At 42.2% G+C, this 15,193-nt stretch overlaps 1 protein-coding gene across 3 annotated transcripts in view; it reads left to right on the top strand.

Annotated features, from left to right (window-relative positions):
* The window catches only part of OCA2 (OCA2 melanosomal transmembrane protein), a 285,968-nt gene extending 282,726 nt beyond the window's left edge, over positions 1 to 3,242 (top strand). For 2 of the 3 annotated variants that reach the window (XM_027554353.1, XM_027554352.1), the window contains 2 exons: positions 444 to 537; positions 1,411 to 3,242. In XM_027554353.1, the coding sequence (XP_027410154.1) occupies positions 444 to 537; positions 1,411 to 1,495 (179 nt within the window). In that variant the 3' untranslated portion in view covers positions 1,496 to 3,242. Of the gene's footprint in view, positions 1 to 443; positions 538 to 1,410 lie in introns of those variants that run through there. The other variant, XM_027554354.1, reaches the window with a different exon arrangement.
* The last annotated feature ends 11,951 nt before the right edge of the window (positions 3,243 to 15,193 follow it).

Raw genomic sequence — 15,193 nt, 5'->3', positions numbered from 1 at the left:
AGCATGCCAGGCCTCCCTGTCCATCACCAACTCCCAGAGTTCACTGAGACTCATGTCCATCGAGTCAACGATGCCATCCAGCCGTCTCATCCTCTGTCGTCCCCTTCTCCTCCTGCCCCCAATCCCTCCCAGCATCAGAGTCTTTTCCAGTGAGTGAACTCTTCGCATGAGGTGGCCAAAGTACTGGAGTTTCAGCTTTAGCATCATCAACAACAATAGCCCTATTCAAAAATGAATACTTGCAAGCAGTGAATTTATCTTCTGTTGGCTGATTTTTTTGTGTTCCCTGCAGATATTCACAAAAGCAATCACTTTCATAATAAACTGTAATCATCAAATCAAAAGCCTGTGAGATGGTTCAAGTATTACAGAACAAAAGAGAATAGAAGTCTATCTCCAGGATGAACTGAGATTTTATTTTATTTTTTGAATTTTGATTCTAGGTAACGGGACACTGATTGGAGCATCAGCAAATGTGGTTTGTGCAGGAATTGCAGAGCAGCATGGATATGGATTCTCTTTCATGGAGTTTTTCAGGTGCTTCAAACATTTATTAAAATTTTCTATATAGTCTAAATTTATATAGTCCCTGCTGCTGCTAAGTCACTTCAGTCGTGTCCGACTCTTAGCGACCCCATGGACTGCAGCCTACCAGGCTCCTTCATCCATAGGATTTTCCAGGCAAGAGTACTGGAGTGAGGTGCCATTGCCTTCTCCGATATAGTCCCTAAGCTTAAGTAATTAAAAATAAGCCACACATATTTAATATAAGTATGTTTTAATAATCAGCAAGACATTGGTATTTTATGTTGTTCTTTTGAACATTCCAATGGGGATTTATGCCTTGACTGTCCAGAATGAGGGTGCATAATGAGAGTTTGACATCCTTCATGGCATTACCTAGTGAAAAAATTCATGATTGAAAGGATCCAGGAATACTGAAGACTGGGGGAAGCCTGGGAGCAGGTGCCTCTCAGGAACATAGCACAGAGAGGAGTCCCTGGATGGGGGAGTACAGCTCATGCCAGCTCCTGCAAAGGAGAATCTGCTCTGAGGGAGCTGGGTTTGCTCTGGGGTCCCAGCCCCTGCATGCTTGTTTTTTTTTATGGCACCACTGCAATTTGGATGCAGGAACTGGGTAAAATAGTCATTGGTGGTGCCTGTAAAATAGTGCTGCCAAAATGAACTGAAATTTATTTGGGTGATACAGTGGTGGCTATCTCATGGAGGCATGCATCCACATCATCTAAGCTGAACCCAACTTTTTATTTCTAGAAATAAGAGACAATTACCTTTATGGATATATAAAGCTCTCAAGGCCACACTCTTTCACAATAACATAATTATAAATTCAGATCTCACGGTACTCTCCAGACACCAGATACCATAATCCACTTCTCTGTGTTTCAGGCTGGGCTTTCCAATGATGGTTGTCTCCTGCATGGTTGGGATGTGTTACCTCCTTGTTGCTCATATCGTGATGGGATGGAATTAGTAGATATACAATGTATGAAGACTAAGGGAAGCTTGACCCATCATCAATGTCAGTAGAAAACTGCCGCAAAACCACTCTTTGGAGAAAAAATGGTGCTTACGATGGGGGTGCTCTGGAATGGAGACCTTTGCTATCCACATTCTTATTTGAGTGAAGCTGGCAAACTGTGATAAATACGAGATAACTTACCCAAGATTCTACTATAGGAAAATGTGTATATTTCAATATATCTCTTGCTCTGTTCTACAGGAAAAGACACAAAAGGCTTGTGTTGTTTAAATGTCACTTCTCCTGAGGTGACTGGTTTCCTTCACGCAATCACTTTTTATGTTAAAATAATAATTCAAATTGTTTATACTCCGAATGCATACCCTTCTTGGGAAGGGCATACAATTTGTAAGGCAACATTAAATGTATTTAAAACATACTGCCCCTTGATAAAAGGTCTTAGAATTTGTTAGTCTCTTAGTTTTCAGTAGAGAAACTATTGATGTTGTCCATATAGGTCTGCTTCTGTGGATACAGCACGAGTAGAAGGAAAGTAGATCTGAATGGGCAGATGGAAGATACTTAGCTCTGTCCATCATTTTTGTTCTTCAGCAAATGAAAAAAGTGTTCATGTCTGCAATAAAAGAAACAATGAAAGTGCCACCAGATTTTCTATCAAGTTTGTCAATTCTCCTGATACTGTCTCCAGAATTAATAGGTAAACGATCCAGTACCTATTAAATCCTGTTTCATAATGATAGAAGGAGACAGCACTGAAGGAGCAAATGGCTTTTCTATGAATGTTGAAATGACAGAGTTAAACATTGTTGTGATGCCTCATGCATAAACCCTGAAGGTCCAAGAATGATGGGGACACACGTTTACAGTCTGAATTCAGATAGAGTGTTCTTCTACTGCATATGAAGATCATGTCCTTCTTGAGTTGCATTAGTAGCTATGTACAGGTTTGAGAGGCACCTCTATCCAGATTAAGGCCATGTGCAGGCAAGGGTGGAGGGACAGGTGGCCGAGCAACAGACACAACTAACATGGGAATTGGAACCACTTTCTCCTGAAATTTGTGTGTGCCTTGTAGATCTTGGGCCCCAGTCTCCTAAACACCACATAACAGAAGACAATGTGCATGCCTAACTTTATGGATCAGTTGGTTAGAGGATATTTGGTTTACAGCACACAGTTTGACTTTGCCTGGTGGCAATGTTTCCCACAAGGTCTTTGATCTGTAGCAGGGCCCAGTAGCAGCCAAGAGCTGCTTTTACAGTGAAGACTAGTAGTCAGAATGGGAGAGTATGGACCTTATCCAACCATTCATGCTCTGCATTGTGATTTCCCCATTGAGGTCAGCCAGAGACACTGGGACTGCTTCAATGTGCTATGCCATTGCAGAAGGCCCAATTGGCAAGGCAGCTTGCTTGACAGCTAGGCCTGCTGAAGGACCTTTATTTGCTTGAGTGTCCCTCAACATTTGCAGCTTCAGGAGGTCATCTGGTAATGAAGTAGCTTCTCCAATGTGTTATATGATTCCTACAAGATTGAAAGTAGACCTCCAAGAATTGTACTTTTTAATTTCTGTGTGTGATTAGTGCAATAATTTGTCTCTCACTTTGCAGGGTAATTTTAAATCACCTTGATATTAGCCTTTAAATTTTCCATTGAGAAATGAAAAATTGAGATGTGTACTTTTTTCGTTTTACTATTTTGTATGTATGGAAAGCTTCCTAATATAAAAGAGAACAAATTTGGAGAATCTCACAGTTATTTATCATATTATCTATCCCAGGACTCATTCTGGAGCTGGGGAAATAACCTCAAGATGGGTCTACTACTCCACAGAATCAAGTATTATATAAGCTTAGACCAAGAATGCATCCACCGTTTGACCTCTGTAGGCTGCTACTCTAGAGGTCATTTTGGGTCACTGAGAATTGCAGAAAATTAATACTAGAAAAGAAAATCTCTTTTCATCAATGTATAAATTACTGTTATTGTGCTTGTTCAGTTGCTAAGAGGTGTCTGACTATTTGCAACCCATTGAAATGCATCATGCCAAGCTTCCCTGTCCTTCAGTATCTCCCAGGGTTTGCTCAAACTCATATACATTGAGTTGGTGATGCCATCCAAACAGCTCATCCTCTGTTGCCCCCTTCTCCTCCTGCCCTCAATCTTTCCCAGCACCAGGGTCTTTTCCAATGAGTCAGTTCTTCACATCAGGTGGCTGAAGTATTGGAGCTTCAGCTTCAATATCAGTCCTTCTAATGGATATTCAAGGTTGATTTCCTTTAGGATTGACTGATTTGATCTCCTTGCAGTCCAAAGGACTCTCAAAAGTCTTCTCCAATACCACAGTTCAAAAGCATCAATTCTTTGGCACTCAGCCATCTTATGGCCTAACCCTCACATCTGTACATGACTACAGGAAAACCATAGCTTTGACTATACAGACCTTTGTCCGCAAAGTGATTTTTCTGCTTTTTAATATGCTGTCTAGGTTTGTCATAGCTTTTCTTCCGAGGAGCAAGCACCTTTTAATTTTATGACTGCAGTCACCATCTGCAGTGATTTTGGAGCCCAAGAAAATAAAATATGTCACTGTTTCTATTATTTCCCCATCTATTTGCCATGAAGTGATAGATCAGATGCCATAATCTTAGTTTTTTGAATGTTGAATGTTAATTTTTCACCCTCTTCTTTCATCTTCACTAAGAGGCTCTTAGGTTCCTCTTCAGTTTCTCCCATTAGAGTGGTGTCATCTGCATATCTGAGGTTTTTGATATTTCTCCTGGCAATCTTGATTCCAGCTTGAGATTCATCATGACGGGTATTTCGCTGATGTATTCTGCATGTAAGTTAAATGTTGTCATGTCTAAGTGTTGTCACTGAAGCAGAAGTAGATGCATTTTTTTTTTTTGAATTCCTTTGCCTTTTCTATGATCCAGTGGATGTTGGCAATTTGGTCTCTGGTTCCTTTACCTTTTCTAAATCCAGCTAGTATATCTGAAAGTTGTCTATTTAACTGCTAAAGCCCAGCTTGAAGGATTTTGAGCATTACCTTGCTAGCATGTGAAATGAGTGCAATTGTATGGTAGTTTGAGCATTCTTTGGCATTGCCTTTCTTTGGGATTGGAATGAACAATGGCCTTTTCCAGTTCTGTGGCTACTACTGAGTTTCCAAATTTTCTGGCATTTTCAGTGCAACACTTTAACAACATCATCTTTTAGGATTTGAAATAGTTCAGCTGGAATTCCATCACCTCCACCTAGCTTTGTTCATAGTAATACTTCCAAGGCCCACTTGACTTCACATTCCAGGATGTCTAGCTCTAGGTGAGTAACTGCATCATCATGGTTATCCTGGTCATTAAGACCTTTTTTTTTGTACAGTTTTGTGTATTCCCATTACCTCTTTTTAATCTCTTCTGCTTGTTAGATCCTTACTGTTTCTGTCCTTTATTGTGCCCATTTTGAATGAAATATTCCCTTGGTATCTCTAGTTTTCTTGAAGAGAGCTCTATTCTTTCCCATTATATTGTTTCCCCCTATTTCACTGCATTGTTCACTTAAGAAGGCTTTCTTTTCTCTCCTTGATGTTCTCTGGAACTCTGCATTCAGTTGGGTGCATCTTTCCCTTTCTCCTTTGCCTTTAACTTCTCTTCTCAGCTATTTGTAAGGCCTCTTAGGAGAACCATTTTGCATTGTTAAATTTCTTTTTATTGGGGATGATTTTGATCACCGACTCCTGTACAATGCTATGAACCAACTCATTGGAAAAGATCCTGGTGCTGGGAAAGATTGAAGGCAGAAGAAGAAGAGGGCAGCAGAGGATGAGATGTTTGGATGGCATCACTGATTCAGTGGACATGAATTTGGGCAAACTCTGGGAGATGGTGAGGGACAGGGAAGCCTGGTATGCTGTGATCCACGGGATTGAGAAGAGTTGAATATGATTTGGTGATTGAATGACAGACCCTGTGATGAAAAGGACATCTTTTTTGGTGTTAGTTCTAGAAGGTCCTGTAGGTCTTCGTAGAGCTGTTCAACTTCAGCTTCTTTGGTATCAGCGGTTGGGGAATAGATTTAGATTAGTGTGATGTTGAATGGTTTTCCTTGGAAATGAATCGAGATCATGCTGTTGTTTTGAAGATTGCACCCAAGTGATGCATTTTATACTCTCTTGTTGACAATAGGGCTATTCCATTTCTTCTAAGGGATCCTTGCTCACAGGAGTAGATGTAATGGTCATCTGAATTAAATTCCCCCATCCCCATCCATTTTAGTTCACTGATTCCTAAAATGTCAATGTTCACTCTTGCCATCTCCTGCTTGACTACATCCAATTTACCTTGATTCACAGACCTCACATTCCAGGTTCTTATGCAATATTGTTCTTTACGGCATCAGACTTTACTTTCACCACCAGACACTCAACAACTAGGAGTCATTTCTCTTTGGTCCAGCTGCTTCATTCTTTCTTGAGCTATTTCTCTGCTCTTCTGCAGTAGAATATTGGATACTTCTGACTTGGGGGGCTCATCTTCTGGTGTCATATCTTTTTGCCTTTTTATACTGTTCATGTGGTTCTCTAGGCAAGAATACTAGAGTGGTTTGCCATTCCCTTCTCCAGTGGATCATGTATTGTCAGAACTCTCCACCATGACCTACTTGTCTTGGTTAACCCTGCATGTCATGGCTCATGGCTTCACTAGTTACAGAAAGCTGTGGCTCATGTGATCATTTTGTTTAGATTTCTGTGATTGTGGTTTTCATTCTGGAGGCTGTGAGATTGTAGTTCTTGCTTTTTCCATCTGCCCTCTGATGGATGAGGATAAGAGGCTTGTGCAAGCTTCCTGATGGGAGGGACTGGCTTTGGGGAAAACTGGGTCTTGCTTTTGTGGGCAGGGCCATGCTCAGTAGATGTTTAATACAATTGTCTGCTGATGGGTGATGGGGAAGCCCAAGATGGTGGAATAGAAGGACATGCACTCATCTTCTCTTGCAAGAACACCAAAATCACAACTAGCTGTTGAATAACTATTGACAGGAGGACATTGGAACACCACTAAAAAAGATACCATATATCCAAGGACACAGGAGAAGCCACAACAAGACAGTAGGAGGGGAACAGTCAAATTGAAATCAAATCCCATACCCAAGAAGTGGGTGACCCACACTTTGGAGAACAGTAATTCCAAAGAAGTTCTTGCTCTGTTATCAAGGTTCTAGGCCCCTCATCAGACTTCCCAGCCTGGGGATTTGGCAAAGGGACTGGGAATCCCCAGGGAATCTGACATTGAAGGACAGAGAGATTTGATTACAGAAACTCCACATAACTGGGGAAAGCAGACACTCTAGGAGAGCAGAAACAAAACCTTGTGTGTATCAGGACCCAGGGGAAAGGAGCAGTGACCCCATAAGAGACTGAGCCAGACCTACCTGTGAGTGTTTGAGGGTCTCCTTTGGAGGTTGGAGGTGTGGGTTGGCAGTGGCCAGTCACAGGCGTTGGCAGCAGCAGTTCTGGGAGGTGCATATTGGTCTACGTCCTTTCAGAGGTTGCTTTTAGCCCTGCCATAGAGCTTGTAGACTCTAGGACTGGATCACCTCAGGCCAAACAACTAACAGGGCAGGAGCACAGCCACATCCATCAGCAGACAAGTTCCTGTTAAAGGACTGCAAATGGCTATGCTCTTTCACCACACCTTCCTCTGAAGAAGATGTGAGGGAGATCACCAGCATGTCCTCAGCTGTGCTGAAGGATTCTTTCTTAAAGGAATATGGCCTCCCTTTGAAGAACACACTTAGGTCTAGGAAATGGCTGAGGTCATTAATCCTTCTTAGGATCCTTGATACTTCTTATCAGATCCAGATTTCATCCAGTTTTATGTGTGAAGCTACCCATGTAATTCATTACTATGAACTCTACAATCAACTGGCCTTTTGGCATAGGTCTCTGAAGTTCACTGTGGTCAATGTGCCCACCCTGACTGTGACAATGAAGTGCTTCACAATGAAGTATGTCTTTTGCCTTGGGATCACATTATCACCATTGGGAAAAGAAGACTCACTTCCATTACTGTGTCCCCGACTCTCAACAGCTCTCCAAAGGACAGTCATAACAGGGGTTTTCAAGGATGTTGTGCCCTCCTTTATGCCTTGTCACACCTGGTGCTTTCATGAAGGAAGTGGCCTCTGGATTCTCTTGCAGAGAATGCATGGAGCAGTGGGGTAGATCAGACACAGTCAGTCCAAGCCTTTGGATTCCTTCGTATATATGCCAAGAACTAACCAGCTGTACCTAGAATTTACACCTCATTAGGGAAATAAAATAGAAGTGGTCTTTTTCAGGCTTCACAGGCAAAAGGGCAGAGCAGGCCTCTGATCTTGCTTCTAACCTGTCTGGACACTGCCCAGACTGGAAGTGACCAAGAGAGACTGCCTGATGTGAGTGCAAGACTTGTAGTACCATAGATAAGATGGGGGGAGAATTTTGAGATTGTTGAGCCCCTGGAGGGGGCCTGGCCAACCAAAACCCGGACTTAACAACATTCCAGGTTTTACAAGACAAAACAAACATTAACCAGGCTTGCAGTTTAGTCACAGGTTGATGGTGATATCTGTCTTGGGATTATAAGTGGGAACATGAATTGCAATCTTTGAAGTCTCACCCACAGAGTAGATGCACTTCCTGGGACCTTTTCCCAACTGGGACTCCAGATGTGCTGTGACATGGGACTTCCCAGTGCTGATTCACTCTGGATGTTGGTCAAAACCCAATTTAGTGATGTATTCTCTGCTCTTTCTATCTCTCTTTTCTTTTAATGTTAGTATATTTAACGTAAGCTAGATACTTCTCTAATAAATATTTGTTTATTTATTTGTATATAACAAGTGGATTATTTTGTTAGCAAACCCTTTAAACATGAAACAAAATGAAGACTTTCAGCAAAATACACCTCTTCCAAGTGCTCAACCCAACACATGTAATTTCAAATTCCAAGTAAGTGTTGACTTGTTGAAGCATTATATTTCATCCTTCATTGTGTGCTATCCACAGACTCCAATTCCCTATGTACTCCCTACACAGAGTGGGAACTTTTTCAATAAGCAAGATAGTTTTTCTTGAAGTAGACTTTATACCTCTTTATCAGGACATACTAGTTTGTTAGATCCCTGGAGAAATGAAGGGTTTGGGGGATAAGTCTTGAGGCAAATTCATATCATATTGTGAGACTAACTCAAGTGCAGCCACAAAATGGTTGTTACATGATGAGGCTGCTCTCCTGTACAGTCCTGAGGGAGGTCCAGTCAGAGTTTTTTGGTTCAGTGTTCTCAGGTAGCTCTGAGTTTAATTACATATCTTTGCCCCACTATCAGGGTCCCTCTTCTTCCCCACCAGCATCACTGCCAACCCTCATAGTCAGGCTCTGGGCCTGGGCCTCACCATATATGCTGGCTCCTTCCAAGTTGCCTTCAAAGCTTTCTGACCAACCACTCATGCTATCAGTTGGAGACATTATCCTTGGCTTTCAGCTCCTATACTGTTCCTTGTTTATTTGTCAGGAGAAGCCATGTGATTCCAGACACCTTGGTGATCAAAGTCCACTGGGGTCCAATGTCTTGTCCTCCTGCTGACCTTCAGGGATAGCAGTGCTGCTGTAGCCATGAGCAGCATGGTTCTATTCTCTCCAGAAAGGAGGTTAACCCTGCCTCCTTCAGAAATGTGAGGAAAATAGTTTCAATTCTTACTACGGGAGTTTTTTTTAACCTGGATCCACTTAGGTTATGGATTAGGCAGGGAAGAGAGAGCACAGTAAAACTGCAAAATATGAGAAGAGTTTGATGAAGTAACTCTTTGCAAAATATGGGCACAGTATTAAGAAACTACAAAGGGGAGTGAAGTGCCTGTAGCTTGTAATGGTGAAATAGCATTATCACTCCCTTATACGCAGAGTACATCATGAGAAATGCTGGACTGGAAGAAACACAAGCTGGAATCAAGATTGCCAGGAGAAATATCAATAACCTCAGATATACAGATGACACCACCTTATGGCAGAAAGTGAAGAGGAACTAAAAAGCCTCTAGATGAAAGTGAAAGTGGAGAGTGAAAAAGTTGGCTTAAAGCTCAACATTCAGAAAACGAAGATCATGGCATCCGGTCCCATCACTTCATGGGAAATAGATGGGGAAACAGTGTCAGAGTTTATTTTTCTGGGCTCCAAAATCACTGCAGATGGTGACTGAAGCCATGAAATTAAAAGACGCTTACTCCTTGAAAGGAAAGTTATGAGCAACCTAGATAGCATATTCAAAAGTAGAGACATTACTTTGCCAACAACGGTCCATCTAGTCAAGGCTATGGTTTTTCCTGTGGTCATGTATGGATGTGAGAGTTGGACTGTGAAGAAGGCTGAGTGCTGAAGAAGTGATGCTTTTGAACTGTGGTGTTGGAGAAGACTCTTGAGAGTCCCTTGGATTGCAAGGAGATCCAACCAGTCCATTCTAAAGATCAGCCCTGGGATTTCTTTGGAAGGAATGATGCTAAAGCTGAAACTCCAGTACTTTGGTCACCTCATGTGAAGAGTCGACTCATTGGAAAAGACTCTGATGCTGGGAGGGATTAGGGGCAGGAAGAGAAGGAGACGACAGAGGATGAGATGGCTAGATGGCATCACTGACTTGATGGATGTGAGTCTGAGTGAACTCTGGGAGTTGGTGATGGACAGGGAGGCCTGGCGTGCTGTGATTTATGGGGTCACAGAGTCGGACACGACTGAGCGGCTGAACTGAACTGAAAGCTATGTGAAGAGGGCCTCCAGACAATATGTGGTCAAATGATACAGCAAACTTGCAGTCTGCAGGAAAGAGGAAAAGAGATACCAGTATCAATCCCCCTTTCTTCTAGCTCCTGCCAGCAATTTCCATTGGCCAAACCCAACCAGAATTACAGGGTGTTGAACACCATTCATGTTGCCTATGTCGGCCAGCTTCTGGGCCAGAAGTAGGATGGAGAAAGGAGAGGTGAGCCTATAGGTCAGAGGGAGGAGCTGCAGCTCACTTAGAAAGTTCATGTTTCTTTGCTCTGGGAAGATTCCATGCCTCCTCTTCTCCAAGACCTCACAATTTATCAACTCCTGTTTGCAATTTTACTCCACTGAGTTCATGGAAATCCTCAAAAAAGAACATCGTCATTAGTAACTTTAAAAATTTGTTTCTGCAGCTGGTTCCAAATTTCTGTCCTATCAAATAATAGCAGTGCCTCTGGCTTCATCAAAGGCCTCGTGTGTACTCTGAATCTTGAACCCTCATTTTTTTCAGGAGTTGTACTTTTTCTAAAAAGAAACTGCTCTCCTTTGCATCATCTACCACACCATTTCCACCCACATACAGACATGACTTCATAGGCTTCATTTATTCATTCATTTGTTAATTTAAAGACATTTATTTAATTTTTTTTTATGTTCCAGGCAATGTTTCCAGGTTCTAAAGTTGGGAAAGTAAAAACAAACAAAAAATTTGGACCATATGGAACTTTCATTTAAGACTATCTTAAAAATAGTCATCTTCCTCTAGCCACCACCCCAGTTCCTAAAACTTTTGGAAACATTTTCTTCTGTGCTATTTACATCTTTTATTTTCCAATTCACTCACTTTTTATTACTATAAATAATTCAGGCATAAAAACTTGGAAAATATAATGATTATCTATGTGTGTACTACCCATCTTGAAAAAAAATACTGCATGTAACGCAAGATTACTCTCTATCCTTCTCAATAACATCAGCCCCCAACTAGAGGTAAATATAAGCATAGATTTGTGGTTTTGCTCTACTTTATGTAATCAAAATTTCCCATGTTATTACATGGTCTTGACCTTGTGTCAACACCAAGCCTCACCTCTGCTGGTGCATTAGCTGTGCTGGGCTCTCCTCTCTGTAGATGAGTGACACTTACTGAGTTTGTTCTTTGTGCTGGACAATTTTCTAAGTACCTGTCCTAATGGTGTTTATCTTCAAGAGAGGCAGAAAGTAGACTAAATAATTGTTCAGGCAGTGGTGAGCTCTGGGAAGAAAGATGCAGTCAGCAGTTCTATCTAGGTTGGTTGGGGACAGGACATCTGGACAGAAACACAGTGAACGACAAGATGTGGAAATTTCTAGAGAAGGAAGGAACAGCCAAGTGCACAGGGAGTAAGCCCCCAAGACAAGGGTATGTTGGAGTGTTCCTGTCATAGCAGAGTGACCTTAGGGAAAAGGAACCCCAGGTCTGACCCTGCAAGATATAGGCCAAGCAGAGGAACTTATATATTGGTTCTTTGGAAGAAAAAACTAGATGAATGAATGGAATGTTGAAGGGAGAGGGTCAGTCCCAGCTGTCCCAGAAACATGCTGCTATCTCCCTTGCTGTGTCAAAGGCAAATGTTGGGCAAAGTAGGGAGACTGATTTTATTTAGGTTATTGCAATGAAGAGAACACACCAGATCCACAAATCAGCATCTCAGAAGTGTGGACTTGCTGCTTTCTGTGAGGAGTAAACAAACTACAGATGAGGTGATTTGTAACTGGTGTTGTTTCCTGAAAGGGGACATGTCAGTTATTATTTTAGCCAATCATGAGAAACAGTTTTAATTCCTGATCAATCATGAAATGAAGAACAGGAAGTTGGAGGGTCTGTGTTTGCCCTTGGCAGTTGCAATTGTATAACCACAGGACCTCAGGTCACCCTGTTTCAAACATTCAAGTAAAACCCGTCTTGAAACTGAGAATATCTAAATCTAAATATAAATATCTGAATACAAAATGTGAATTTTTACTTGCTTTGTCCAGTAGGAAGCTCCAGCTCTCAAACCCTGATGAGGGTCCCAGTTCATGGAGGTGAGGTATACAGTGCTGCTCACCACTAGTAATGGTCTGCTCACTGCAGGCTGCACCCACTGCATCCCCTGTGGGGTTGGGGTAGCTAAAGAGAGCTCAAGAAGCAAATCATTGGTCTGAACAATACTTTATTCACAGAGGAGAGACTCAGCAAGAACCAGGTCTGGTCTGTGGTGTACAGTATCTTCTGATCTCCTAATGTCAACACCATGTGATGGGCTGCATGCTCCCCTCCCTGCTGCAGGCAAAGACCCTGTCTCCTTCCCACAGGGGCAGATAAACTAGTGGGCTGGACAATGTTCTGGGCCTAGGGCCCTGGGGGTGCAATCCCAGGAAGGGGTGACAGACCCCATTATAGTTGCTTCCGCAACCAGCCTCTTAAGAGAAAATCAACAAGAGCGAGTACACAATCCACAGTAGAACCTCTGAGAAGCAAATCCTTTTGTTTTCATCCCTGTCCCTGTCATCAGCACTGGCTGGCTCTTGAGCTCTCTCTTCCTCTCAGGCCCCAAAATGCCCTACACACAGCTCATTCCTTTCCTACCCACCTCAACTGTCTTGGATTTATCTTCCATCCTTTTCCAGTCTTAAATTTTCAGTGCAAAAATTCCCACAGTCTTTCCTTTGTTTCCTTCACATGTTGCTGGGTTGTTGTTGTTGTTGTTTTTTAACACCTCATTTATGTAAACTTATGAAAAGACCACCTTTTCCCTCCTTGGTGTTTCCTCTCTCAGAGATGCAAACCGTCTCAGATGCCAAAGTGAGGTAGGAAGAGGATTAGAACACTAGAATGTAATCCTTGTTTTTAGTTTTTCTTCCCACATCACACTGGACTTTATTTAGTACTAAAGGACACTAAAATAAGTTGCAGATGTTGTGGTGTGAATGAGCAAGGGGACTGGTTTTTACTGACCTTCTGTCTCTTTCTTACACTTTTTCGTGATTCTGCAGTGGTAGGAAATCAAAGAAAACTTTCATGGGGGAAATGCTTCCAGGGAAGCATTTGTGAAAAGGGAAGCCACTGGTGAAATAAAGAGTAGAGATCTCACCAGTGAAAGGCAACATCAGTAGACTGGCAGTAGACAGATGTCTGGGGCCAGGGTTGTTGGTGTTGGGAGGGAGCCTCCTGAGACCAAACAGAAGTTGGCCTCCTTTCCCACTGTCGTCAATTAAATTCATTTACCAGGCACTATCGGAGAAGGCGATGGCACCCACTCCAGTACTCTTGCCTGGAAAATCCCACGGACGGAGGAGCCTGGTAGGCTCCAGTTCATGGGGTCGTGAAGAGTCGGACACGACTGAGCGACTTCATTTTCACTTTTCACTTTCATGCATTGGAGAAGGAAATGGCAAACCACTCCAGGTTCTCATCTGGAGAATCCCAGGGATGGGGAAGCCTGGTGGGCTGCCGTCTATGGGGTCACACAGAGTCGGACACGACTGAAGTGACTTAGCAACAGCAGCAATCAGGACATAAAGTGGGCCTGAAGAACAAATGGTTTTTGGTTGAAATCCACTGTCTGTATGGTGGTGGAACTCCTGGCCTTTGCCTATGAACAGACTTTTAACTACTGAACAGTTCATAGACCCCTAGACTCCACAGTGCTTTTAGACTTGACATAGGGCAGACCACTTGTGATATATGCAAACTTGTCCTCAACTCATTGTTGCTGCTCAGATATAAGCTTTGTAGAAAGATGGAGGAGGACAAAATCTGAAAGTGCTTCAGAAGGCTCTCTTCCCTGGTGCTCAGGAAACCAGTATTGATTTCTTCTTGCCAGTAAGAAGAAACAGAACTAAGAGGTGGCAAAATAAATCCTTTTGGAAAGTCTATTTTGAGGACACTTTATTCTGTGGGTGAATTAAGAACAAGATTTGTAATTAAGTGCCTAATCTAATAAATACATAGCACCATGAGGTGTGTACAGATGAAAGAGGAGCCAGTTAAGCTCTGCCCTCTAGGAGCTTTCACAAAGAAGCCCATATTTCATCACTTTCTCCCTCTTCAGTTTCTCTCTGAGGCTGCCACTAAGTGTTGGCAAGTTCTCTAATGGAATTAGACTATCGAGAGGCCCTTGCACGCAGTCTGGCCTCAAAAAAAAAAAAAAAAAGGTGTTTGTGGTTTAATATATGATTGCAGAATTTGTTATACACAGGCAACCCAGATAAGTCTTCAGTTATCTTTATTAGAATCATTATTTTTGGCAAAAGTAATGGCTAATAAAAAGAAGTTTAAATCATTGTTGAATGTCCAGTCAGTTGGAAAAGGTGGCTTGGTCCAGATGCAGTTCTGTGGCTCTGAGTTGTTCCACATGATGATAAAATTTTATCATGTAACAACAGCAAACATTATGCTATTTAAAACAATTTATGTAAGATATTTGAATAAAAGTAATTTGAAACAATTCATAGTGATGCTGTTAAATTTTCCCTAAGTCAGTGCTCCTGGAAACTGTAAAGGTTAGGAAACTGCCTTTATGTTCCTAGAAATGATTTACTGATCCTTCCCCCCCACCCTACCCCCCGCCCACCTGCCTTATGTGACTTAGGCAAGACTCCTGGATGCTCCCTATTATTTATCTAGAATGAGGCCACCCACAGACCTTCCAAATTCCCATTCTTATAAGTGATTAGCTGAATTGACTGTATTCACTCACCAATCCAGGGAAATGGCCTTCCTCCAAGATCCCTCAATATGGGCTCACTATGAGCACTGCAGTGTAAAACAGCCCTCCTTAATACCCACCTGGGAACATTTACTACTCAACTATGGGATCACACCACCCACTCAGAACAGGCTCTGTTCTTTCTAGCCTTATTC

Source organism: Bos indicus x Bos taurus, chromosome 2 (assembly GCF_003369695.1).
Source record: "Bos indicus x Bos taurus breed Angus x Brahman F1 hybrid chromosome 2, Bos_hybrid_MaternalHap_v2.0, whole genome shotgun sequence".
Taxonomy (NCBI): Eukaryota; Metazoa; Chordata; class Mammalia; order Artiodactyla; family Bovidae; genus Bos; species Bos indicus x Bos taurus.
Note: the sequence above shows the minus strand (reverse complement) of the source record. Positions and strands in the feature narration are given on the sequence as shown.